Source organism: Phoca vitulina, unplaced genomic scaffold, assembly GCF_004348235.1.
Source record: "Phoca vitulina isolate PV1807 unplaced genomic scaffold, GSC_HSeal_1.0 scaffold77, whole genome shotgun sequence".
NCBI lineage: Eukaryota > Metazoa > Chordata > Mammalia > Carnivora > Phocidae > Phoca > Phoca vitulina.
The window spans coordinates 1126515-1152900 of record NW_022589780.1 but is presented as its reverse complement, the minus strand read 5'-3'; the positions used below and the strand labels follow the sequence as shown (position 1 = coordinate 1152900).

Here is a 26386-nt window from a genome sequence, read left to right as displayed (position 1 = left end):
ACATTAGAGAGGGGCTTCATACATCAAATCAGGCTCCAGACGGTCGCCAAGGTCTCTTCTGGCTCTAATCCATCACTCTGTGAGCTCTGCCACCTATGTTTGTTCCAAGCCAAACTATCCCCCCTTCTTCCACCATTTCTCTTATAACGTTGCTTCCTGTAACACTGGTCACCTGCCTTTTTTTTATTGTTTAATGTCCTCTTTATTAAACACATACACACACTAAACTCCCGAATGTGTGCACAGGGAAACATACCTACTGATTAAGTGGGTTTAATACATGGAAAGCACTTATAACAGTGCTATATAATAAGATACCACTTATATAGTTTCAAAACATGTAAGATCATTCTATTTTTTAATGGAAACTCATATGTGGTTAAAAAAAAAAAAAAAAAAAAAGACCTGCATGGGACTAATAAACACCTAATTCAAGAGACTTTGCCCCGGGGAGAGAGGGAGGTGAATAGGATCAGGAAAGGGTAGGTAGGAGGTTTCAGTTATATCTGTATTTTAGTTATTAAGGGAAGAGTGAGAACATGAGTGGATTTTGTCGTTGTTGTCTGTGCTTTTATATACCCGAAAAAAATTATGATGCCCTAATATACGGCACATTCTATCAAATGGGGTCTGACTGACCCAGAGTCTAGTGAAGCAGTTGCTCCCCATGATTTCCAAACAAGGGCGTTGTGTTGTGTCCGTCTACCTCCCAATGGCCATACCAATATTAGAAAGTGATGCTCATTTCTGGATGTCACAATCAAGGATGAACTTGGACAATTTCTGCCTGACTGATCTGCTTGTGGACAGCCATTTCACACTGTTGACTCATGGAGCTTGCTGACACCCCACATCCTTAGGCCCTTTTTGCACCAAGTACTTTTAAGCCAACTCGCCCCCCCCATATTATATTTATATGGCTGATGTGGGGAGAACCCAGATGCCAGACTTCAGTTTATCCTTGTTAGAACTTCTCCTTCGACTTGCAGCCCAGAATTCCAGCCTGTCAAAATATTTTTGAATTGTGATTCTGTTATCTTACTTATTAATCATCCTTCCAGTTTTGTGCCGTTGTTAACAGCCAATAAACATGCCTACCCTGTAGACTGGTTATGAGAATCAAATGAGATTTGGTATTAATATATATGAAAGGACTCTGGAAATTGTAAAGTGCTATACAAATGTAAATGATTTTATTTCATATCCTCGGTGATTTATTAAAATGTCAAATGATTAAACTGCTGAGGACGTAGCCCAGGCTGACGCTGAACAAAGTGCAGAAATGTGAGTTGGGTGAAACTACCGCTGGGTAAAGCTAAAGGTATCGAGCAAGTATACTCAGCCCTTATACACACCTATAACCTTACTACCGTCCAACTTGCAGTTCGTCGCTTTGACCATAAATCATCGTGAGGGCACCTGGTTGGCTCAGTCGTTAAGTGTCTGCCTTCGGCTCAGGTCATGATCCCAGAGTCCCAGGATGGAGCCCCGCATCGGGCTTCCTGCTCAGCAGGGGCGTCTGCCTCTCCCTCTGCCTCCACTCCTCCCTCTGCTCTTCCCCTGCTCATGCTCTCTTTCTCACTCACTCTCTCTCAAATAAATAAATAAAATCTTTAAAAAGAAATCATCATGAGAGGCTTTGCCAGTTACCCTGCATTATTCTGGTATCTCTCCAAGCTGTCTTTCAAGTATACAATCCAAACAAGAAAATGGATTTGTCTAGCATGACGTGTGGTTAGGCAACCTCTCGTGGTTCTGGGGATCACTGTTTCCCTAAAGAAGAGGGGACCGAGGAGAAAGAAGCTTGGCCAAGTTTCCGTTTCCATTTTCCGCTTTCCACGTCTTCTGAAAAGGCTTGCAAATGAAGGGGAGGCACTTTACGTTGGTCTTCTAGGCGTTTCAGTGACGTGTGTTTCTCCAAACCTGGTTTTGCAGTGTTCCTGCAAGGGCTGGTGTGGGAATAAGCAGTGCGGGTGCAGGAGACATAAGTCGGACTGTGGCATGGACTGCAGCTGTGACCCCACAAAGTGCAGGAACCGCCCGCAAGACAAGGTAGGACCGGCTCTGTTGGCCCTTGCCAACAGGAGGCCTTCGGGCCTCCCCCCCCCCCCCCCGGTTCCCGCCACCCTAAAGCCTGGTGTCTCCTGCACAGCTCCCCCGACCCTTCTCGTGCCCTCTGCAACCAGAGCCATTTCACTTCTCAGTCCTTCTTGCTCTCTGCTAGCCTTGTCGACGTAGCCCCTTCAGAAACCCACAGCCCTTCGCAGGAGACTTCCAGATATGCAGCTCCCCACGCCCAGCCTTGGCTGTGAAGTTTGGGTACAGCTTCTGAGGCCGGAACAAAGAACAGGGAAGCAGGCAACTACAGGCACATAGACATGCAGGACCAAACTAGTCCAGAGGCTTAGCTGGAACTCTAAGGGCCACGTGGCAGCTTCCAGGAAGGAACTTAATCCTTCTGACATCTTGAGACATTAGTTGCTTAGACCCTCTCCATGGGAACCAACTACCCCGTGGCTCTAGGAAAATACCCACAGGAGCTTGGTCTTTCCAATAGTCACCGTTGTGGGCCAAGTTAATTGTAGCTGCCCTCCTTATATTACTCCCGGGAAGAGCAAACTCGGGGAAACAGACTGCCTTACACCTCCCTGTGCCCATGGCAGAAGCTTGTTCCTCTAGCTCTCTCTGTGATCTACAACTCTAGCAAGCTTGGGATAATGATCCTCTACCGTGCGTTTCTTGAACATCTGCACATGAGCAGTTCTGCCCTGGGTCTTCTATTAAAATGACTTCCGAGGCAGGTAGTCATTAGAGGACTAACGTGGCAAGTTGGGGGTCAGGCTGAGAATTGTAGAAGTAGCAGGGACCTTAAGGATTCTCTGTCCCCGTGGTTCTTCCAGTTTAGGTTCCGGAGTCCTTCGGTGGCTCCATGGACGTGCTTCTTGAATGGACGACCATGGCCTGGCTCGGTTCGACCCTGTGTCGATCAGAGCAACTTGCTCTCTACTTGTTTTTTCTATACTGGGCTTCCTCTGAGGATGTCAGTTGTCAAACCACTTATCTAGGCCCATGCTCCCATTATATGGGGAAGGAAAGTGAGACCCAGAGATAGGCTTAAGTGATTCACCAAATATTACCCAGCTGGGCATGACAGCTAAGATTAGACCTCGGGCTTCCTGACTCTCAGTCCACTTCTGTTGCCATGACAACAGGCTATAATTCTAATCCAAGCTCTACCACAGAGTCGCCCTGTTACCTAAGTAACTTTTCACTCTTGGCCTTGAGTTCCCTTCTCTGAAAGGAAGACTGATACAGACAACACCCTGTAGACATGCTAAAAAGGATAGTGCAGATTACAGAGGACGAAAGACGAATCAAAGAAATGACCACGGCTTGGCCTTGTTTTAAACGCTGCTTTGTGATGTCCCCTCAGCCGCTCCCCTACCCGGTCCTTTGCCTTCGGAGGCTGCCTTCAAGCATTGCAACGGCAAGAAACCGCAAGCAGGGTCTCCCTGAGACTTACTTCGACTGACCGATGAGGGCCTCAGAGCTGGTACCTCACTGGTGAAAGGGGAGCAGACTGATTTTTGTAACCTCCGTAGCTGAACTTCTAATATGCCTGTCTGATTCTCAGGATGGCCTGGGCACTGTTGAGCGGACCCAGGATTCCGAAGGCTCTTTCAAACTGGAGGATCCCACAGAGGTTACCCCAGGATTGAGCTTCTTTAACCCTGTCTGTGCCACTCCCAACAGCAAGGTAGGTGGGCTAAAGACCGGCATTTCCGACTGTCTTAGCATTCATCTCTGCATTAGCTGTGACAGAGTGCGGGGGGAGGAAAGGGGGTAGAGGTATAATCAGCTTGCTGGGAGGTGGGAATCAGGCATAGGCCAGAGTCTTTTTTTTTTTTTTTTTTCAAGAGACCAATCTTGGGGGATACCTCCTACTACAACGTGCTGAGCATTTGTAGCGGCAAGGCTGGGCAGAACCTCTGCCCCGACCCAAGATCTCTTCATACGTGTCTCTGCCCTTCCTAGATCCTGAAAGAGATGTGTGATGTGGAGCAGGTGCTGTTAAAGAAGACAAACCCAGCTGCCTCCTCCCTTGGCCTCACAGAATTGAAACACGGAGCAACAGAATCCCAAGAAAATAAAGCTCCAGGGAAGAAAAAGAAACGAGCTCTGGCCAGCAATACCAGCTTCTTCTCCGGCTGCTCCCCTATTGAAGAAGAAGCCCACTGAAGTTGGACTTATCACCTCTGCCCCTGTCTGGCTTCGGAGATGCTTTCAGGTTGCAGCCAGAAGGAGTTTCTTTAATGACTCCTCTGGATTTCAGGGTTCTTGCTGTTGGGAAAAAACAAAGGGGGGACAGCATGTTACCACAAGGGAGGAAATCTTTGTTGGATGTTGGCCCTTACTCTCCAGCCCCCTAGCCCCAGACTACTACTCTGTCTTCTCCAGAAAGGTGCTAAGCCACCTGCTGAAGAAAGAACCAACTGACCTTCTTGATGACTCATCAGGAGCCAAACCTCAGTACAATCTAGCTCTTTCTTAGTTGTGTGCAGGTAAGGCTGCCTGCTCCCCACCTCCCCAATGAGGATGAGGCCAAGGCTGTCTTACCTCTAGGTTGTCTCAGCTTAATGGCAGAGCCTGGCCAAGATTGGAGGCCTGGCACCAATCCTTCATTCCCCATCAGGAATGGAGGTGATAATTGGGATATTTCCTGCCCTGACCATCTCTGGATCTTAAGCGTTTTAAACAGTGCCCTCAATTGTCTTCCATGTTGCTGAGGTAAATGAAATCTTTTAAAATGTTAATATTAAGTAAATAAATAAATCTTAGTCTAGCTACTGTTTGGAAAGGCCCTCTGTGCCAGAAGCAGAAATATGCCTGTGTTCCTCAGCCCCTGGGAAGGCTCTGGAGGAGAATCAGTGCAAGCACCCAACCCAGGGCTGGCTTACACCGAAACTTCTTGTGTGACTCCGGGGTGGCACTGGTAGCTGTTCTAAATGCCCTGCAGCCCGATTTTTTGGCTTAGCCCCGGTGGGACCACACTGCTGCCCAGTCCCAGGACAGCACAGTCCTGGCTGCCTGCTGTCTCCTTTGAAAGGGGAGGGGGGGTGTTGTTTACTCCTTACTATGCATCAGGGTTCCCCAGCTCTGCTTAAAGCTAAAAAATGAGGCCAGCCCCGGCCTGCCAAACAGACTGCTGACTGGCCTCGCAGCCATTTGAGGAGCTTGGGAGCCCTGGGCTAACTCTCCCTGCCTTCTGAATCCCAGTCCCCTCCCCCCACCCGACTGAAAGCTCCCAGAGCAACCCCCCAGCACCGGGCCCACAAAATCCAGGACTCCTCTAGAATCCACCAGACCCCAAGAGAAGGAAACTGATGGACAACCTGTCTAAAATGAAGCCTGCAGGAGGACTAGGTGGCCGGGCAGCCCTCCCTGGCCTCCCGCCAGCAAGCAGCCCTGCTTCTCTTTGCATTTTAATGACAAGGGAGCAAGGGAGCCTCTTGCCATTGCCAACTAGAGCCCCTGGATACAATGGGAAGGCAGAGGGAGGGGGGCCAGCTCTTGGCAGAAGAGAGCCAGTCTTCCTTCTCACTGTTCCAAATCCAGTACGTGTTGGGGGAGGGGTAAGCGAGTTTATTCCCAAAGAAGATGTTTTTTCCCACCAACGCTGTGGAAGCCTCCCAGGCTTTGAGCCATTGCATCAGCCAAAGGGTAGAGAGGGGAGGTCAGTCAAGCCAGCAGCACCCCCCCGCCAACCCTCATCCCACCCAGAGAGAGCCCTAGGCTTTAGCACTAAGCTGACTATAGCATGATAGCCAGCCTTCTCCTGTGGATGGTATGTAGAGTAACAGCATCTTTTGCACGTGTTCGTCTTCCAAAAGCTTGTGACCCTAACACTCCACTCTTCAGATGATTCCTGGAAAGAGACTCTAGATACCTTGGGGACAAGACTGCAGGAATGACACACATCTCGCTACATCCTGAATGATCATCTCCTGTCTGGGGTGATGGGGGGAAGGGGAAGGCTGCTAGTGTCACCCGAGATTCACAAAGCCCATGGGGACCCCGGGTCCAGAAACAGGGCGACCTGCTGCCCAGAGTTCAGGAAGTAGCTTGCAACCCTGTATAGAGTTTTCAATGCACTTTATAGAAGTGGAAGTAGGCTCCCAGGAGGGAAAGGAGGCTGATGAATCAAGGCCATCCTCCTAGGGAGCTTCAGGGAAATGCTAGACTCTCTCTCTCTCTCTCTCTCTCTCTCTCTCACACACACACACACACACACACCCCTTCTTCCCAGGGGGTTGGCTGAGCCCCTTCTCCTCACTGCCAAGTTGCAGAGTTGTGTGGTCACCTCCCCCCAGCTTCCCGCCCGCCAGTGCCCTCAGCCCTCGCCTCCCTGAGCCCGGGACAAAGCCCCGGCAGTGACTGAGAGGGGAACAGGAGGAGGGACAAGAGGGATGGGGAGGGCCGCACAAAGGAGAAGGAATTCCTCACGCCAAGCCCCCTGACCGGCAGCGAGTAAAGAAGCAGATCTGCTCTCCCTCCCCCTTCCCCCCCCCCCCCCCCCCCACCCCCAGGGCTGGGCACTGGCCATAGAGCAGGCTTAAGCCCTTCGGACATAAGCCACACAGCCTCCTGTAGGTGGCAACAGTGCCACCTGTTTGACCGGTGGGGCTGAGCCAAGGACTAGAAGAGGGAGGAGGCAGACAAACTCGGAGAGGAGCTGGGAAGCAGTGCAGTGCAGAGCAGAGCGCAGAGCTGAGCAGAGCTGCCGCTGAGACAAGGTGTGAAGGCTGGGGAAGGCTGGGGGTGACAGGCGGGAATGGGGAGGGGTGTGGAGACTGGCTCCAACCGGGCCCGGGGATGGAGGAGCACCCCTGCTCAGCTCCCCTGATTGGAGTTTTCAGACGGCTTGGATCCTGACCCCAGCCTACAGACAGCTCCTGGAGGGAGGTGGGACTCTGGAAGGCCGTGTCTGGGATACAGGGGCAGGACCTGCAGGGAGGCAGGAAGTGTGGATGGAGCCCAGGGCCCGCTACTAGGAGCCAGTCCGGGATGGGAAGAAGCAGGGGCCTCCCTTTAGGATGTTTCTTTTTTTTTTTTTTCTGGGAGGGGTCTCAGAGAGGGGAGAGTTTTCCTTCCCCCAGCTACAGCCCCCTCAACCCTCCACTCCCTACCCTAATCCTCCTTTCCCAAGGCCCCGGTGGGGTAAGGAGGGCAGTTTCAGGGGCAGCCACACCCTCCCTCCTTTCAGGGGTCCGGCCACTGTGTCCCCCTCCAAGACTCCACAGCCTTAGGGAGCCCAGATGACAAGGGCTCGTGTCCCTCAGACCACACACACTTTGGGTGTATCCAGGGGCTCCTCTACACACTCAAAGTCCTCTAGAAACCCATTAGCGCCGACAGCCACTAGTGCGCGCACGTATACGAAGGCTGACACAAATCACACACCCTCTCAGGTAGAAGGACGCACACCCAGCCTAGTTCGGGCATCCGTAAGCCTGCTGGGTCTCAGTGTGACCCAAAAGCCCAAGGTCTAACACTCCCCGGCCCCAACACAACCACACCTCCCACCACACACGCACGCACACACACACACACCTTTGACCGGTATTTGTTGTACTTTCACCCAAGCGAGCTCAGAGGGTGGGGCCCCTAAAAGGGAGAAGGTGGAGACTGGGTTCCTGGCTGGGGTGGCGGGGGGTGACTGGGCAGGAAGGGACATGACTGGGGCGAAAGGGCTTGGATTTTCCAGGTGTGTGCGGGCAGGAAAAGGGCCCCTTTGGAAGGCTGGGAGGTGACCCAGGAGCCTGTTTCCCTCCAGTCTTCCTCTTACTGACAGTGCCCCCTGCCCCCTGGGAGGTGGAGACTGAGAATCTTTTAGTCAGGGCTTTGTGGTGTGTGCAATCTCTGTATCCATAGCAACTGGCCAACTAGCTGGGCCTTCCTTAGCCCCAGGTCAGAACTAGAACCTCTGCTTCAGGTTACTCTCGGTTCCTGGGGTGGAAGGCTCCCCACCATGGGGCTGCCTGAAGCTTGGCCAGATCTGCCTCAACTTGCCGAACTGAATTTGCCCCACCCTGGGCACTTTCTCCCGGGTCCCCACCCTTGGGCGAGCGCGATATCCCCAGAGCTGGATGGATGCTGTTAAATGAGGAGGAGTTGGGGAGGGTGGGTATGCATCCTGCCTGCAAAGAGGCTGGATCTCCTGGGTGTCCCACTGACTTTCCAGGTATCCGGGTTCAAGGGAAAGAAAGACCCCAGAGATTATCCCCCCGCCCCGGCTCACGTCCTCGTCCAATCTGGCACTTCGGGCAGCCCCATGACCTCCCTCCCGTTGCTGAGCAGCGGCCCAGGCCTCTGCTCCTCCCCCGAAGCTTCTGAGATGCCCTGGGAGGGAGGCTGGGGTCCGCCTTCTGCCAGGGTGCCTGATGGCTGAGTGTCCCTTCTCCCAGGCCCTCACCATGGCCGAGTCCCCCGGCTGCTGCTCCGTCTGGGCCCGCTGCCTCCACTGCCTGTATAGCTGCCACTGGAGGAAATGCCCCAAAGAGAGGATGCAAACCAGCAAGGTGGAGTGGGGATGGGGGGGTACTGGAAGTCCAAGGCAGAGGCCGCCTGGAGGGGATAAGGAGGCCACGTGTGCTCAGAGGCAGCTGGGGGGAAGGGGCTTTCTCTCCCCAGGAAGAAAATCTGTCCCTGTCTGCCGGGCAGAGCAGAGCAGCCCAACGCCTGGCAGGAAGCCCTACTGAGCTGCCATCCGTTGGGGACTCTGAGCTGGAAGTGGGGATCGGCTGTGAGCTTCTCTCCTGCCCCTTTGCAGTGCGACTGTATCTGGTTTGGCCTGCTCTTCCTCACCTTTCTCCTCTCCCTGGGCTGGCTGTACATCGGGCTCATCCTTCTCAATGACCTGCACAACTTCAATGAGTGTGTCATGGACCCCCTCCTTCCTCAGCATCCATGTTAATCTCTGCCCCACCTTGGGACCCCTGGGGGCTCAGTCATCCCCAGCCCTGCCCAGCTGTCCTGGTACCCAACCTCCTTAGAAAATTCCTCCACGGAGTCCCCCCCCCCGCCCCCCAGCCCCCAGTCCTTGGGACCCCTGGCCCCATGAAGTGCTTCCCCTCACTCCCTTCTGGTCATCCTTCTGGACCCACCCACCCCAACTCCCCTCAGGCCACTATTCACACCCCTGCCCCCACTCAGACATTTTCCTCTCCCTTCCCACAGATTCCTGTTCCACCACTGGGGACACTGGATGGACTGGTCCCTGGCATTTCTGCTGGTCATCTCTCTACTTGTCACATATGCATCCCTGCTATTGGTGGGTCGGGGAGCAGCCCGCCTAACCACCCCCCCACCCCGTTAATTCCTCCCTTCCTGCTCAGCATCGCCCCCTGGCCACTGAGGGGAGGGCAGGAGGGAGGCATCAGCCTGGGAAGCACATCTCAGCGACCCCGCTGGGCGCCTCATTCCTGACACCGCCCTCTGCCTCCAGCTCCTGGCCCTGCTCCTGCGGCTCTGTGGTCAGCCTCTGCATCTGCACAGTGTCCACAAGGTACAGTGGGGATGGGAGTGAGCGGGCAGAGGGGGGCCCTGGGCCAGGTCTTTGCCGAGCACCCCAGTATCCTACGCGCAGACTCAAGCTCAGGACGTGAAGCCCAGTAAATACGTGTTGAGTGAGAGAAGGAATGGGGATGAGTCAGGGGGAAAGAAATGGTCCTGTTTTCAGAGAGTGGGGCGGGGGCGGGGGGGGGCACAGCCCGAGGAGCCACGAGCCCAGGTTGACCAAGAAGGCCCCGTCCGTCCCTGGTTCCCCCAGATGCTGCTGCTGCTCATTATGCTTCTTGTGGCCGCTGGCCTTGTGGGACTGGACGTCCAATGGCAGCAGGAATGGCGTAGCTTACGTCTGTCACTGCAGGTGAGTGACTGATCTCCGGGGAACTAGGTGGGAGCCTTGGCCTGCGTCCAACCCCCTGGTCCCCAGGGCTGCAAGTAGCTCCGGACTCAGGTCCTAGGAGGCGGAGGGGAGGGGCGCGAGGGACAAGAACCCTCCTCACCGGTTCTTGTCCCCAGGCCACAGCCCCATTCCTGCATATCGGAGCAGTTGCTGGTGTCACCCTCCTGGCCTGGCCTGTGGCTGCTACCTTCTACCGTGTCCGTCGAAGAGGTGCCACCTCCACTCCCCGACGTACCCCCCACTGGCCATCGCCACTTCTGTTTTACTGCACCTGTACTCGGCTCTCTGCCCGCCCCCCCGCCAGAGCTCACCCACTGCCCTTTCTCCATAGCCTCTCCCCCGTGCCCCACAGGTCCCAAGACTCTGCTCCTGTTCCTATTTTTTGGAGTTTCCCTGGCCGTCTACCTGGCCCCACTATGCATCTCCTCACCCTGTATCATGGAGCCCAGAGACTTACCCCCCAAGCCTGGTCTGGTGGGACACCGAGGGGCCCCCATGGTGAGTGTTGGGTGGGATGGGTCTGCTCCTCCAGGCTGCAGCGATCGGGCCTGTGGGTTCCCAGGCTCCCACCCTTCTCTGCTACCTCCCTGTCAATTCCCTTGCCCAGCTGGCCCCCGAGAACACCCTGATGTCCCTGCGGAAGACCGCTGAATGTGGAGCTGCTGTGTTTGAGACCGACGTGATGGTCAGGTGAAAGAAGCTGGGGGGCAGAGGGAGGCAGCAGGGGAGCTCAGGAAGTGATGAGCAGTCCCAGAGCTCAGCCCTCTGACCCCCGCCTTGTGCCCTCAGCTCTGACGGGATCCCCTTCCTCATGCATGATGAGCACCTGAGCCGCACCACGGATGTGGCCTCTGTGTTCCCAGCCCGAACCTCCTCCCACAGCAGCGACTTCTCCTGCGCTGAACTGAAGAAGCTCAATGCCGGGACCTGGTTCCTAGAGGTGAAGACAGCCTCACAGAAGAGGCAACCACCTGTAGGGGCACTTGAGGGGGGGGGGCGGAGAGTTCATTCATCGATAAGTATTTTCTGAGCCCTGTGCTGAGCAATAGGTATCCAGTCTCCGCCCACAAGTCACTCCCTCCAAGGACAGGACAGAGCTGAGCCAATAGGCTGTAAGCATAGGAAAACTAGAGCGATCACAAGAGCTTTACGAAATAGAGAGGAGAGAGGCCGCCTGGGTGGCTCAGATGGTTAAGCGCCCACCTTGGGCTCAGATCATGATCCCGGGGTGTGGGGGGGTGTCCTGGGATGGAGCCCTGTGTCAGGGCTCCCTGCTCAGCGGGGAGTCTGCTTCTCCCTCTCCCTCTGCCCCTCCCCTCTGCTCGTGCTCTCCCCCTCTCTCTCTCAAATGAATAAATAAAATCTTCAAATAAATAAATAAATAAGTAGGTAGGTAAGTAAACAGAGAGGAGAGAGAGCAAAGCCGCTATTTGGCAAAGCCGCTGTTTGGCAAAGCCACTGTTTGGCACGGTGGGCGTGGGAGAGGATCAGGAGCGGTTTCACAAGAGAGAAGGCCTGAGCAGCACATGAAATGACAATGGTTTTTAAGTGGGCAAAGCAGGGACTGACAACTCTAGTCAGAGGGAAGAGCATATGCAAAGCGCAGAGGTATGAAGAAGTGTTTCCAGGAGACAAAAAGTGGCTCAGTGCAAGTGGGAGATAAAATTCATGGGAGTGGTAAGAGGTGAGACTGGCAAGGGGAGCAGGGGCTTGGTCTCGAAGGGCTCTGAATGCCGGCCCCAGTTCAGGCTTCAGTCCTGTAGGTGACAAAAAATATTCATTAAGGGTACTTTATTTTCTCAGTTCCTCTTTTCCTGATTATAAAAGGAATACACGTTCCTCATAAAAAATTAAACATTAGAGAAATAACCTAAACGTTTGAAAAGTCTCCCATAATCCAACTCCTCTGAGATATTCGTTGCTAACAGTTGGGTATGTATTCCATATGTCCATATATATACATACATACATGTACACACACGTATGTACACACACGTACTTTTCATTTTGCACAAATAAGATCACTTCATATATTCCTTTGCACCTTGATTGGTTTTTCTTTTTTTTTTTTTAAAGATTTGATTGATTTATTTGTCAGAGAGAGAGAGAGCACAAGCAGGGAGAGCGGCAGAGGGAGAAGCAGGCTCCCCACTGATCGGGGGCCCGATATGGGACTCGATCCCAGGACCCTGGGATCATGACCTGAGCTGAACGAAGGCAGACACTTAACTGACTGAGCCACCCAGGCGGCCCTTGATTGGTTTTTCACTGAACTCTATGTATGATGACATATCAGAGGGATTAAGACCAGGGGATGTCTGGGTTTGACTCCTGGCTTCACCACCTACTAGCTGTGTGAGCCTGAGCAACATTCCTTAGTCTCTCTGGGCTTCATTTTCCTCATCTGTAAAATAGGCATCAAAACAGGACCTATCCTGTAGGATTATTGGGACAATTAAATAAATTAATACACTTCTTTTTTTTTTTTTTTAAGATTTTATTTATTTATTTGACAGAGAGACACAGCAAGAGAGGGAACACAAGCAGGGGGGCGTGGGAGAGGGAGAAGCAGGCTTCCCGCCAAGCAGGGAGCCCGATGCGGGGCTCGATCCCAGGACCCTGGGATCATGACCTGAGCCGAAGGCAGACGCTTAACGACTGAGCCACCCAGGCGCCCCAAATTAATACACTTCTAACACCACCTGGCACATAAGTCAATACTTAATAGGTATTAGATTGCTTGCTTTGTCCATGTTGGTGATTAGGAGGTAAGGGCGTTTGTTGATTACAAGGGGAGGAGAGGAGAGTGGCAGAGGTTTGGAAGAGCCACTAGGAATGGAAGAAGGAGCAAAACAAGAACAAGGAAAAGGATGGTTAAGTGGGGCGCCTGGCTAGCTCCGTCATCAGAGCATGCGACTCTCAAGATCATGAGTTCAAGCCCCACGTTGGGCGTAGAGCTTACTTTTAAAAAAAAAAAAAAAGGATGATGAAGTGGCACTGAAGGTGAAAAAGGACTATAGCGACAGTCCACACGATGTGCTCTGCTCCCCAGTTTTAGGGCTGGAGGAGGCAGACAATTATAGAGTTGAATCAGAGTTCCAGATTTGGGGGGGGCAGGCAGGGCAGGAACGGAGTTGAGGATGCTATGGAAAAGTAATTCAAGCCGTGGACGGACCAAGGGTAGGGGACGTAGGTGTGGCAGAAAGGGGCTGATGGACCGGGAGGAAACCAAGGGGCCAAGACCCCAGAGGTCTCTGCGAGGCCAAAGAGAAAATGTAGCAGGAGAGAGGAAGTTAGGAAACTGGGAGGGGAGGAGGTTGGGGGGTCACAGAGTAAAGTGTTAGACGGTCTGGAAAGGGCCACAGTTGGAAGAAAGAAAGACCGTGGCTCAGAGGTGCACAGAAGCTGGGCGCCAAGTGGGGGAAATGAGTGAAAGCGGGAAGGATGGGGCAATGGCCTAACGGCTCCTTCTGATCTTGAAATAACCTTCCTGTTCTTATAGAGGCAACCCTTCTGGGGGGCCAAGCGGCTGTCAGGCCCTGATCGGAAGGAGGCTGAGAACCAGTCAGTACCAACGCTGGAAGAGCTGCTAAAGGAAGCCGCAGTCCTTAACCTTTCCATCATGTTTGACTTGCGCCGCCCCCCACGAAATCACACATACCATGACACATTTGTGAACCAGACCTTGGAGACCGTGCTGAGCGCGAGGGTGCCCCAAGCCATGGTGATATTGCCAGGACCCCAAGTGCTCCCTCTTGCCCCTCTCCCCAGCCCCTGCCTTCCCGAGGCCACGGTGATCATTTTGAGGCGGCCCTCTGCCCCAGGGCCCTACCCCAACTCATATACCCCCTTCTGTGGTCGGACCTCTCTGCCCCTGCCCCCGCCCCTGGAATCCCCAAGCTCTCCCCAGATTCACATCTGTCTTCTCCGAACCACAGGTCCTTTGGCTACCAGATGAAGATCGGGCCAATGTCCAACAACGGGCACCCAGGATGCGCCAGATATATGGACAGCAGGGAAGCAACAGAACTGAGAGACCCCAGTTTCTCAACCTCCCCTACCAAGATCTGCCGCTGTTGGATATCAAGTGAGTGTCCGGGGAAAGGAGCCAAGGGGATCCCAGGAAGCTTCATGGCAGGGTAGCGCCACCTCAGGGAGGGCAAAAGCCGTTCATTTATTCACGCATACGACAAATATTTATCAATATATTTAACACTCACTCCGTGTCAGGCACTCTTTGTTGCAGGCTTTGGGCACACATACAAAGAGACAGATAACAAACCGAACGAATTACATGCGTATTGGGTAGTGATAAGTGATATGAAGATAAGAAAACGGGGAGATGAAGTAGAGCAATTAGGCTTGGGAGTGAGGGCTCGAGAGGGGCCACATTAGGAAAAGTCATTAAAGAGGAGGTGCTATCTGGGCTGAGACCTGACCGGTCACGGTCACAAGGAGCTAGTGAATGCTGAGAAGAGCTGCAAGAGGAGCAGGGACAGCAGCCCAATCAAGGGGAATGTGAGGCTGGGGAGGTGGGCAGGAGCCAAACTGGGTAGGACCTTGTAGGCCACAAGAACAGTTTTAGCTTTCCTTCTTCACCACAGAGATAAGTAAGAGCAAAAGAGGAGGGGTCCAGGGGAGAGAGGCAAGAGAGTCCCAGATGTGAGCTGGGCCCCGGAAGCTGACCCAGCCAGTAAACAGGATGGACGGCAAAGCATGCCGTTGCCAAGGTCTCTTATAAGGTCCCTGCGGTCAGGCAGGAAAAAAAAAAAAAAAACGTGGCCTGAATGATAGCCCAGTAATCGCAAGTATTTTAAGGACCTTTCCCCAAGCTGTCACGACACGACATTGGCTTTGGCTCTCCCTTTAGTCTTGTCCTAGTCAACCTCAACTGCTGATCATGTTTCCAAAAGACATGAATTGGTAATGAATACACTGGTGATGAAATCAAGGCCCTGAAAGGCCTATGCGTGCTAAGACGATGGACCAAATGTACCGAGAGGAAACACAAGGATAGATGTAAAGACCTCTATTTGCTGTCCAAAGGAAGCTCAATTGCACAAAGCCGAGAGAGGAGATACTGGCATTCAGCAGGAACATGTGCGAGAGAGACCAGGGCTTTGATTGAATAGTGTGCATAATGAGTCATCAGTGGCTTGTGACATTGCCAAAACGAACCCGACCCCGGGCTGCCTGCATGCAGGCATCATGCCCAGAAGCCAAGAGGAGTTTTTGCTGTACTCAAAGCTGGGCCAAGCCCACCTGGGATATCATGTTCAGATGCAAGCCCCCACACTTCGAAAGGAACACTGAGAAACTGAAGCAAGATCAGCTTGGGCGAGGTTTGGATGGCGAAGGGAAGGAGAAGCCAGGTCCCCGGGCCTTGGTTGAGGGAGCTGGGGCTGTCGGGCCTGTGGAGGAGGTGACTCGGAGACGTGCTCACCTGCTCCCCAGACCTCCGAAGGCTGTCATGGGACAAAGAAGAGAGACACAGTCGTGCGGCCCCAGATGGCAAAGCTAGGATCCGGAGGTGGGATCCACCAGGAGGCAAAGTTCAGCCATACAAAGAAAATCACTGATGGTCAGGGGCTGTATGTAAAGATCGAACTGATAGTTCCTTGGCAGCAACACTGTAGAGTCAAGCGTGGACGGGGGCTGCCTCCTGTGCCTCGTGCCCCGTGATCCTGGATATTCCTGTTTCCCACCTCCACAGGGCACTACACCAGGATAATGTCTCGGTGAACCTATTTGTGGTGAACAAGCCTTGGCTCTTTTCCCTGCTCTGGTGCGCAGGGGTGGATTCAGTGACCACCAATGACTGCCAGTTGCTGCAGCAGATGCGTTACCCCGTCTGGATCATCGTAAGGGCTCTGGGACTGTCACCCCACCCCTTCCTCCCCCGTCTCTGCTCCTCCTTATCTCTGGCCCTCTCTTCCTTACATATTCCGCCTCCCACCCCCGCCACCCCATATACTACCTTTGGGGCTCTGGTCACCGACAGGTGCCTTTTCCTCTTCCCGTAGCCCCCTCAAACCTACCTTATGATGTGGATCATCACCAACTGTGTCTCTACCCTGTTGCTTCTGTGGACCTTCCTCCTCCAAGGGTGAGTACTTCACACCTCAGCTTTCCGGGTCTGCATTCTCCCCCAGGGTCCCGGTGACGTGGCTGATTCAGACCCACATATGCTGCCTGGAGCATGGGGTTGGGTCTGTTTGGTGCCTTTGAGATTCTGAGACCCTTCCTTCCACGCCAAATTGGCTTGGGGAAAGGCAGTTTGGGGGCACCGGGGATCAAAGGGTCATGCCCGAGGCCGGCTGAACTCATAATGGGAAGCTTTTCTCCCTTTAGGAGATGTAAGAAGGAGAGAGAGAAAACTGGTAAGAACATCCTCCCTCACCTCATTTCTCTCTTCCTCTAGTCTGCCCTTTGGTCACTCCCTATATGTCCTCCCCTCTCCCCACCCCCTGCTCTAGGCTTAGAAACAGCAGTGCTGCTGACCAGGATCAACAATTTCATAATGGAGTGAATGCCCAACGCTGGACCCCCACCAACCAGAGTCTGAGGCCTGTCTGGATTGACTAACCACAAGGAAGGGAGAGTGGCTGAGTGGGGATGGGGTGGGGTAAACTTTGCCAACAGAAGGTTTTGAACTATGAGGGCACGCGGCAAGCTTCCATGGAGTCTGGCTCCCCCTTGGGGTTTTGACCTGAGGTCGTTGGGAAGACAGTGAGTCACGGGAAGTTTCTCCCGAAATGAAACTAGAACAGAGAAAGTGGGAAGGAGGTTGCCACGATAATGTTTCAGATCTGCGTGCACGTGTTCTTGTGTAGAAGGCACAGGGTGTGTCAGGGATGGACCAGCTTGGACCAGTGACTGGAGGAGATGACAGAACGGCCTTTCCTGGAGAACTAAGATGATGGAAACACCAATCCCACTCCATTCACTGTCTCTCCTGACCCCTGCAATTTAACTGCTTTCCTGCCTAGATGCTGGGGGCTGAAGAGCCCATGTAGCCATTTAATTCTGCGCCTATAGGTGGCTTTTTGCTGTTCACAGCCTTTTCTTCAAGACAGGTTGGCTCCTCCTATGTTGTTAATCTGTTACTCAATAAATTTAACTCCCGTTTGGTCGTGGTCTGATCTTTTCAGCGCGGGGGGCTTGGTGGGGGATGCACCTTCCATCCCGGTCTAATGTGACATGACACTGAGGGGTCATCACGGGCGAGAATCTTGGGCTGGAGGCGGGAGGACCACCTGGGACAACGAAGGGCTGCAAGAGGGGAAGCAGGAGAGCAGCCCCCGCGGGGGACACTCTGGGTGGCCGAGGCACGCTGCGCAGAGTTGCGTTGTAGCTCCACCTTGTGGTCACCTGCCGCAAGAAGAAGGCCGCGTCAGTCGTCACCGTGACGTCTGAATGCCACCTGTTTTCCGTGCCGGTTGGGGACCTGTGTCCTTGACTCTAGACCCTGAGGGTATAATCCGATTTCCACAAGATTTCCACAAGTTTTCGCCTCTCTGAGCTGCTGCGCGCAGGGTCTGGTCCCCAGGCCCTCCTTCCCCTCGAGGAACAAGTTCCCCAGTGTATGTGCTGCTCGGGAGGTCCTGGGCTAAATCAGTTAAGGAGACCAGTGAGGAGCTGACCTAGGATGAGGAGTCCGGTAGAAGGGGGAGGGAGGGGCCAAGGCAAAACCGGGGACCGGAGCGGGTTCTGTGGCTGCCTCTTCAGTCCCCCACCGCACCAACATTCACCCCGGTTCGTGTCTCCACACGAAGGGAAATCGAATTAAGACGCTGGCGAGGTCAGGAGGGTCGGTTCTCAATTCCTCTCCTCCCGCCAGGCAGGGGGGGGGGGGGGGGGGGGGGGGGGGGTCGCACCAGCCCCTCGGGACACGACCCTGCTCGATTGCAAGGCAGCCCCCGGGAACTACAATTCCCAAGAGACCCCCGACCGCTTCCGGTCTCGGGATTGACGGAAGCGAGTTTGAATTTGTATTCCCGCCCCCTCCTCCTCCCGGGCCCCGCCCCTTCCCTTCTCACCGCCCCGCCCCCGCCATGCATACACACGCACATACGTACACGGGCCGCGGTCCAAGCCAACATACCTGGCCTGCAGCTGGCGCGGTGGGAGGGGGGCTCCGGCGCGCGATGGGCGGGGAGGAGGTAGGCGCGTCGGGAGCCCACGCCGCGGCCGCTGTCCGGTGCCAGTCTCCTGGGCGTCCGCGCCGCCGCGTAGCGGCCAGGTCTCCTTCACACACTCCCCTTTCAAGCTGCATTTCCTTAGTTTTCCCGGCTCCCGATCCGCCCCTCAATCTGACCGACCGCCGGCCTCAGCTCCGGGGCGGCCAGCCTGTCAGGTACTGCCAGGCTCTCGCCTCTCGGCGTGCACCTCCACCCCGCACCCCTGCTTTTCTGTCCCCTCCCCGGCGTCCGGCCTCGCAGCCAGGCAGCCTGTTCCTCCCCCTCCCCTTCCGACCCAGTCCTGACAATCCCCCGCGGCCTCAACTTCTCCGCTCCCAGGCTCTCAGCTGCAGTCGTGTCACCTCGGAGTCCAGACTCCGGGCCAGAATGCCAGGGCCTAGTCCCAGACCCTACAGGTCCGGGCCCCTGAGTCCTCCCTCGGCCCTGAGCCTGCCACCGCCTATCCTTACCGTCTTCCCAGGAGGACTGGACAGCTACGGCACACTGAACTTCTAGGAGGCCCTGGACTGGGGACTGGGACTGACCGAAACGTGAGGGTGGAGGGCCTCAGGGAGCTGCTCGTTGGGGTTGGGGTGCAGTCGCTCTCCGTTATTTTTAGCTGCTGACTCACAGCTCCTGGCATCCGGGTTTGGGGCTAGCAGGCTGGGCTAGGGGGCTATTAATAGAGCTGAGGCACAGCCCCGACCCAGTTCAGTTTGGAAGCACAGGGAGCAAGGAGCCTCCCTCTGTCGCCGTGCCCTGTGGAGACGTTGTGGACTGAGGCAGGGGCTGAACCAGTACCTCTCTGGCTACCAGTACCTCCGCCCGGTATCTCTACCTTGGAACTCCTGAGGGAAGGCCCACAACAAGACTCCTGGGCACAGCTCTCCCCTCAGTTTGCGGTGGCGTGGGGTTCGGCCACAGTGAACCTCCTGTTGTACTAGCTGAGAGTGAAGGCAAGAGTCCCAAGTAGAACAGTTATTGTGGCTACAGCCTTGGCCTGCCTGGACCCACTCTTGGGCTAGAATACTAGATGACTAGGAAGAGAAGCCGTGGATTTCTGGTCCCCAAAGGCCCTCATAAGGATGGGGTGCTTCAGCATGGTCCTAAGAGAGGGGGCAACAGAGCCGAGAATTGCTAGCCCCAAACTAGACACAGCACTAGGAAACTGCTGAATTCTGTGTTTACCGCCTGCCGATTCTTCTTTTTCTTTCCTTCTTGCTGGGCTCGATCCCTACTCACAGGGGTCAACAGACCTCAGGATCTCTCCCAACTCCATAGAGAAACCTAATTCGGGAAAGCCACTGAGAAGCTTGGCTCCACCAAGATATGAATGACCCTTTATATATCGTCATTTCTGTGGAGACTTTTTATTTCAATGGGCTAACGTAGGAATTCCCGGGGTGCCTGGGTGGCTCAGTCCATTAAGCATCTGCCTTCGGCTCAGGTCCTGATCTCAGGGTCCTGGGATCGAGCCCCACATCAGGCTCCCTGCTCAGCGGGGAGTCTGCTTCTCCCTCTCCCTCGGCACCTCCCTCCCCCCCCCCCCCCCCCCGTGTGCTCTCTCTCAAATAAATAAGTACAATCTTAAAAAAATATAAAGTAGGAATTCCCTAATCCATACATTGGTAATGGTGGGGAAATCTTGATACTTTACTGAACTACTCACCAACATCATTCCCACCCACACCCAATTTGCTAGCATTCCCATTCACCAAGGATGCACCCCCACAGCAACGCCCCCTTACTTGTAAACCAGAAATTTCTGCCTTCAAGCGACCCAGATCTCCAGCTCCCAGGTGAGACCAGAGGGCTTTGGGGCAAGGCTGATTGTTTCTCCACACACAAAATCTGTCTACTTTGTACACAGCTCCACCTTCAAGAATGAGCCCGGATTATCAGGCAGCAGCAGGCCGCCTTGCCCCAACCGGGTCATTTTGCTGAGGGCACCAGAGAGACGATGGATGGGGTGAGAAATGGTCTCTCTCCTCCTCCTGGATCCCCTTGCTTACTACTCCTTGGTGGCTTCAGTCTCTGCGCAGGCCGCCCGGTTGCCTAGCAACCACAGCCGCCGCAGGGGCGCGGGGCTGCTTTGGACCTGTAGGGGGCGCCTCTCTCCCTGGGGCCTCAGGCTCTAGCAGTTGCGAGGGTGTGCCAAGCGTCAACGCGTCTCAGGGTTGACCGCGTCCTCCCAGCCTCGCCAACCCAGTCCAGTCTGAGTCTCTCTGGAGTGAGTGGGGAGAAGCTCACTATGATTCTAAAGGGATTTTACTCATATTCATTAAAAATGAAAAGATGAAAGAGAGAGAGAGGGAGGGAGGGATGGAGAGAGAAAGCGAGAGGGAGAGAGAGCGAGCGAGCGAAAACCAGTCAGTAGGAACGGGCCATGGGGAAGGCATGTTTGACCCTCTCCATTCTCTCTAGGCTTAGCAATGCTTATTCCTCAATCAGAGCGTTGCAGAGGGCCCAGGCTACAGGGGGCTTTTTTCCTGAGCCACTTTTAGGACGTGGCGAAGAGTCTAGCACTCTTTTTGTCAATATTGTCAAACTGCTGAGCATATAAAAGACTTCAAGCTCCAGGGTTACCAGCCTAGCCTAGACTTGGTAACTAACCAAATAACTAAATAACTAACCCTAACCCGTTGTGTACCAGGGAATGTGAGAAGTGTTTTACATTTAATCCTCACAAAAACCCTATGATTATATCCATTTCACAAGTAAAGAGGCTAAAGCTCAGAGCATGTTCAAGGTCACACGAGTCGTGACTGGGTTGGGTCTGACTGAGCAACCGGTGCGTGCCAGGGTCTAAGAATATAGAAGGCGAGACGCCTCTCTCTTTTCACTACCTGATGGACACCTAATCACCCTTCAGGACCAAACTAGAAATGTCATCTCCTTTGTGAAACTCTTCTTAAGTCCTCCCCGCACAAGGAGAGTCGATAACTTGCTTTTCCATACACCCCTCTGAGACAGCACTTCTCGCGGGGACTGTAATGATCTGCTTCCACATTTCCATTTCTCTAACTTTGAGCACCTCAGTGCCAGTGTTTACTATTCATCTCCATCTGCGGGTCTAATAGACGTCTCAAACTCAACATGTCCAAATCGGCACGTCTGATCTCCGCGCCCCCCCCCCCCCCAGAATGGACACTCCTAAGGCTGTCCTCATCTCAGTCAATGGCAGATTCACCTTTCCAGTGGCTCTGGCCAAAAAGCCTTGGAACCACACCTCATATCCATTCTGTCAGCAAATCTAGTGACTCTCTCTTCAAAAATACAGGTTCCTCTGAAACCTTTCAGAAGCTGAAATGGCAAAAAAGCAATTACCGTTAATGTGTAAGGAAAAATTTTCAAGCGTTCCCAGACCCCAAAAATAACCTCTCTTAGGCTTTTCTGATACCTCAGGGCACATCTTGCTAACGAATGCACAAAATAAATGGAGATAAAGCACAGAGGCTCACAGACACAGCTCCAAGCTACGGTGACTTGATGCTGAGCTGCTGAGCGCAGTTCCCCAGGAAAACACTTGGCCAGGCTGCTCTAGCTGCTTGCTGTCTCTGTAACTGCTCGCTGCCAAACAAATGCTGAATGCTGTTTTCACTTTTTTACCCCTTTTAAAAAAAATAAGGGGCGCCTGGGTGGCTCAGTTGGTTGAGCGACTGCCTTCGGCTCAGGTCATGATCCTGGAGTCCCTGGATCGAGTCCCGCATCGGGCTCCCTGCTCGGCAGGGAGCCTGCTTCTCCCTCTGACCCTCCCCCCTCTCAGTGCTCTCTCTCTCTCTCATTCTCTCTGTCTCAAATAAATAAATAAAATCTTTAATAAAAAAATAAATAAATAAATAAATAAAATAAATAAAAGCAAAAATCCTCTTTGGATTTCTTTCAGTTGGCGAAAACAGGTAGTGATGTGGGTCTTTCTTAAAAGCAAAGTGGCGTAAGGCAAACTTTTGAAAAGTGGGGGATACCTGTACATCCAGAATCCATCCACTTCTCATCACGTCCAGCGCAACCACCCTGGTCCAAACCACCATCATCTCTCACCTGAAACCCTGCAGCAGCGTCCTAACTGGTCTCACTGCTTCCATTCTTGTCCACTGTGGCCTATTCTCCACACAGAAGCCAGAGCGATCTTGCTAAACCCAAGTCAGACCATGTTAGTTCTCTGGACAAAACCCTCCAGTGGCTCTCCACGTCTCTCAGGGTAAAGCCAAAATCCTTATGATGGCCTACAGGCCCTATACAATCTTAATCCCTACTCAGCTTCTGATCTCATCTCCTGGTGCTCTTCCCCTCCCTCATTCTGCTCTGGCTACTTGGTCCTCTTTGCTGTTCCTTGAACAAGCCAGGGGTACTCCTTCCCCAGGACCTCTGCACCAGTTCTTCCCTTACTGGGTATACCCTTCTGTATGGCTCACCTCCTCGCCTCCCTCAAGTCTTTGCTCAAATGTCACCTTCTCACTGAGGCCTACCCTGACCAACCTATTTAAGATGGTCTCCATTCTAATTTCCAGTTTCCAGTAAAAACAGGGTATAGAGGAATGAAATAAATAACACCATGAGGGAAAAAAACACAAAAAGACAAATCCAGAAGATAGGGTAGTCTGCAAAACAACTGACTTGTACTCTTCAGAACATCAATGTCATTAATTAAAAAAAAAAAAAAAAGGTGAGAGACTTCTAGTTCTGGATCCAGTTTGAGTGGATCAACTTCTCCCCATTCCTCCTGCTAACTACAGCTAAAATCCTGGGCATTATATATAAAACAAATGTAAGAAGACTCTGAAAGAAGGAGGAAAGAGCAGACTTACTAGGCACCCTGGTGACCTGAACTCCAGGTGGCGAGTTCCCTAGGTTTTCTCGTTGCCTCATAGCCCAGACTGGTGCTGGAGAGGCCAGCAGCCTGGACATGCCAATGGGCACAGACCAAAGAAAGCCTCAATAGACGCCTGTTCTCTCCAGCCAAAAGACCAGGAAATGGGCAGCTCAGCCAGACAGAAAACCCTTAAACAAGAACCACTCTACTGTAACCAAACATCAGAGAAAAGAACCACGACCCTGCCTGTGCCAGTAAAGGCCAAGTAGAAACCCAGACTTCTGCTCTCACCAGGCTCCCCCAACACTCTCTCGGGTGGTGTCAGGAAAGGCTGAATAGGGAGCCAGGACTTCCATCCCCACAAGGTAACACGGCTTCCCATCCCTGCTGGATGATATCAGAGTGTCAGAGGAGGCCTAGTGGAGACTCTAGGGTTTTACTGCTGCTCTCCCTGTCCTCTCCTGCCAGTTCACTGTTCCGCCATCTCTGCCCCTACCTGTACCCCCCACTCACGGTCAGTGGAAGCCACCTGGGGAGCAGGAAAGAGGCACTTCCACCCCTCCCAGCCAGAGAGGTATCAGTGGAGGTCTAGTGGGGAGTTGGAACTCCCACCCATGTCCAGCAGCAGGGAGGAGTCTCTGCCTCAGGTATCAACTGACGCCACTGAGGGAACTTGAACTTCTGTCCCTACCTGACAGTAACCAGGCAGTGGCTCCTTCCACTGATGGCAACAGTGTCAGAAGAAGCCTACCAAAAACAAGATTTAAATAAGATCCAGTGTCTCATAACATAATATCCAAAAATGTGTAGGATGTGATAAAAAAAAATCACTCATCATACCAGGAACCAGGACACCCTCAACTTGAATGAGAAATAATCCACAGGTGCCAACACCAACATGACAGAGAGCTTTCAATGATCTGACAAGGATTCTAAAGCGGCCAACATAAAAAATGCTTCAGTGAGCGATTACAAACAAGGTCGAAACAAATTAAAAAAAAAAAAAAGTCTTGGCAAAGAAGTAGGAGATACAATCAAGAATCACATAGAAATTTTAGAATCAAAGAATACAATAACCAAAGTAAAAAACTCAGTGGATGGGCTTATCAACAGGAGGGAGAGGATGGAGGAAAGAATCAGTGAACTTGAAAATAGAACATTAGAAATTACCCAATCTGGGGGGCCCCTGGGTGACTCAGTCAGTTAAACATCTGACTCTTGATTTTGGCTCAGGTCATGATCTCGAGGTCGTGAGATCGTGCCCCACGGTGGGCTCTGTGCTCAGTGGGGAGTCTGCTTGAGATTCTCCCTCTGCCCCTCCCCCTGTGCTCTCGTTCTCTCTCTTTCTCTCTCTTTCTCAGATAAATAAATCTTTTTGAAAAGATCTTTTAAAAAAAAGAAATTACCCAATCTGAACAACAATGGGAAAACAGAATTTTTAGAAAATGAACCATGCCTCGGAGACATGTAGTGACTATCCCCTAAGACATAACATTCGCATCATCGGAGTCCCAGAATGAGAAGAGAAAAAAGGTGAGGCTGAAAAAGGCCTCAAGGAATAACGGCTGAAAATTTCCCAAAGTTGGCAAAAGGTAAAACCTACAAATTCAAGTAGCTGAACAAAACCCAAACAGGATAAACTCAAAGAAACCCATGCCAAGATACATCATAACCAAACTTTTGAAAACAAGACAGAGAAAATCTTGAAAACAGCAAGAAAGAAACAACACCTTACCTACAGAGGAAAAACAATTCAAATGTGGGTGGATTTCTCATCAGAAACATGAAGGCCAGAAGAAGGTGGCACAACATATTTCAAGCGTTGAAAGAAAAGAACTGCCAACCCCTAGTAAAAATACCTTTTGGAAATGTGGGGGAAGTCAAGATACCCTCAGAAAAAGGGAAGCTAAGAGACTACATCACCAGCAGACCCACCCTAAAAATTATGGTTAAAGGCAGTTCTCAAAACAGAAAGAAAATGATAAAAGAAATCTTGGAACATCAGGAAAGAAGAAAGAATTGAATGAGTAAAAATGGAAGTACGTGCAATAGACTTTCCTTCCCTTAAGGTGTCTGAATTATGTTTGATACTTGAAGCAATAACATTGTCTGATGTGGAGCTCAATATATGTGGAGGAAATATTTAAGACAACAGTATAATACTATACTATAAATGGGACACGGTAAAGGTATTTAAAGGGAGGTGAGGTTTCTATACTTCCCTCAACCTGATAAAATGCTGACAGGTAGATCTCTGTGGTGACAAAATAATTCTGTATCTTTGTTGCAACGGTTGTTACAGGAATCTCCACATGTGGTAAAATGGCACAGAATTATACCCGCATTGTACTAATGTCAATTTCCTAGTTTTGATATTGTACTATAATTATGTAAGATGTAATCTTTGAGGGAAAGTAGGTGAAGGGTACATGGGCCCTCTCTATACTATGCAACTTCCTTGTAAATCTATAATTATTTCAAAATAAAAAGTTGGTTTTTTTGTTTTTTTTTTAAGATTGGGGCTGTTCTAGACTAAAAGTGGTTAAAGACACAAAGGTGATGGGGGAGCCTTGATTAGATTCTGATGTTAAAAACATAAAAGGCAAATTTGGAGAAACTTGAATATGGACTAGACATTAGATGCCATCAGATGATATGAAATTATTGTTAATTTTCTTAGATGTCATAATAATATTGTGGTCGTGTAGGAAAATACAAGATGTATGCTGAAGTATTAGGGGAGAAGTGTGGGGGCGCCTGGGTGGCTCAGTCGTTAAGCGTCTGCCTTCGGCTCCCTGCATTGGGCCCTCTGCTCCACGGGAAGCCTGCTTCTCCCTCTCCCACTCCCCCCTGCTTGTGTTCCCTCTCTCGCTGTCTCTCTCCCTCTGTCAAATAAATAAATAAAATCTTTAAAAAAACAAAAAACAAAAAAAATTAGGGGAGAAGTGTGATGAAATCTGTAACTTACATTCGAATGGTTCAGAAAACAATGTAGCTACATGATAGATCGAGAGAGCAAATATAACAAGACAATACCAGTTGCTGAGTCTATGAGAAAGATATATAGATGCTCATTGTACTATTCTGTCACCATTTCTGTATGTTTGTGAATTTTCATTTAAAAAAAAGTTGGAGAGAATACGTGGAGGAGAGACACATGATAAAGCAAGTGTAGCAAAATGTTAGAGCATCCAGGTAGCCTTAGTTCCCTACAACATTTTTTCAATTTTCCCTACATTTGAAAGTTTTCATATTAGGGGTGCCTGGGTGGCTCAGTTGTTAAACATCTGACTTTGGCTCAGGTCATGATCCCGGGGCCCCGGGATCGAGCCCCACATCGGGTTCCCTGCTCCGCGGGAAGCCTGCTTCTCCCTCTCCCACTCCCCCTGCTTGTGTTCCCTCTCTCGCTGTCTCTCTCTCTGTGTC

At 52.1% G+C, this 26386-nt stretch overlaps 2 protein-coding genes across 3 annotated transcripts in view; both read left to right on the top strand.

Moving 5' to 3' along the window:
• Window positions 1-4965, top strand: part of KIF4A (kinesin family member 4A) — a 114877-nt gene extending 109912 nt beyond the window's left edge. Inside the window, exons 29-31 of the mRNA XM_032393880.1 lie at window positions 1936-2052; window positions 3635-3757; window positions 4036-4965. Coding sequence (XP_032249771.1) covers window positions 1936-2052; window positions 3635-3757; window positions 4036-4239 — 444 coding nt within the window. The 3' untranslated portion in view covers window positions 4240-4965. The remainder of the gene's footprint in view (window positions 1-1935; window positions 2053-3634; window positions 3758-4035) is intronic.
• Window positions 4966-6631: 1666 nt separating this feature from the next.
• Window positions 6632-17097, top strand: GDPD2 (glycerophosphodiester phosphodiesterase domain containing 2). 2 transcript variants are annotated; one of them, XM_032393865.1, is made up of 16 exons: window positions 6632-6794; window positions 8466-8579; window positions 8831-8934; window positions 9238-9331; window positions 9506-9565; window positions 9830-9928; window positions 10084-10177; window positions 10320-10465; window positions 10575-10657; window positions 10757-10907; window positions 13470-13691; window positions 13906-14054; window positions 15681-15828; window positions 15991-16073; window positions 16319-16347; window positions 16444-17097. In XM_032393865.1, the coding sequence occupies exons 2-16, from the start codon at window positions 8475-8477 to the stop codon at window positions 16494-16496; spliced, it is 1620 nt and encodes a 539-aa protein (XP_032249756.1). In that variant the 5' UTR covers window positions 6632-6794; window positions 8466-8474; the 3' UTR covers window positions 16497-17097. The 2 variants fall into 2 exon arrangements, with proteins under 2 accessions (XP_032249756.1, XP_032249757.1); XM_032393866.1 differs by lacking the exon at window positions 8466-8579.
• The last annotated feature ends 9289 nt before the right edge of the window (window positions 17098-26386 follow it).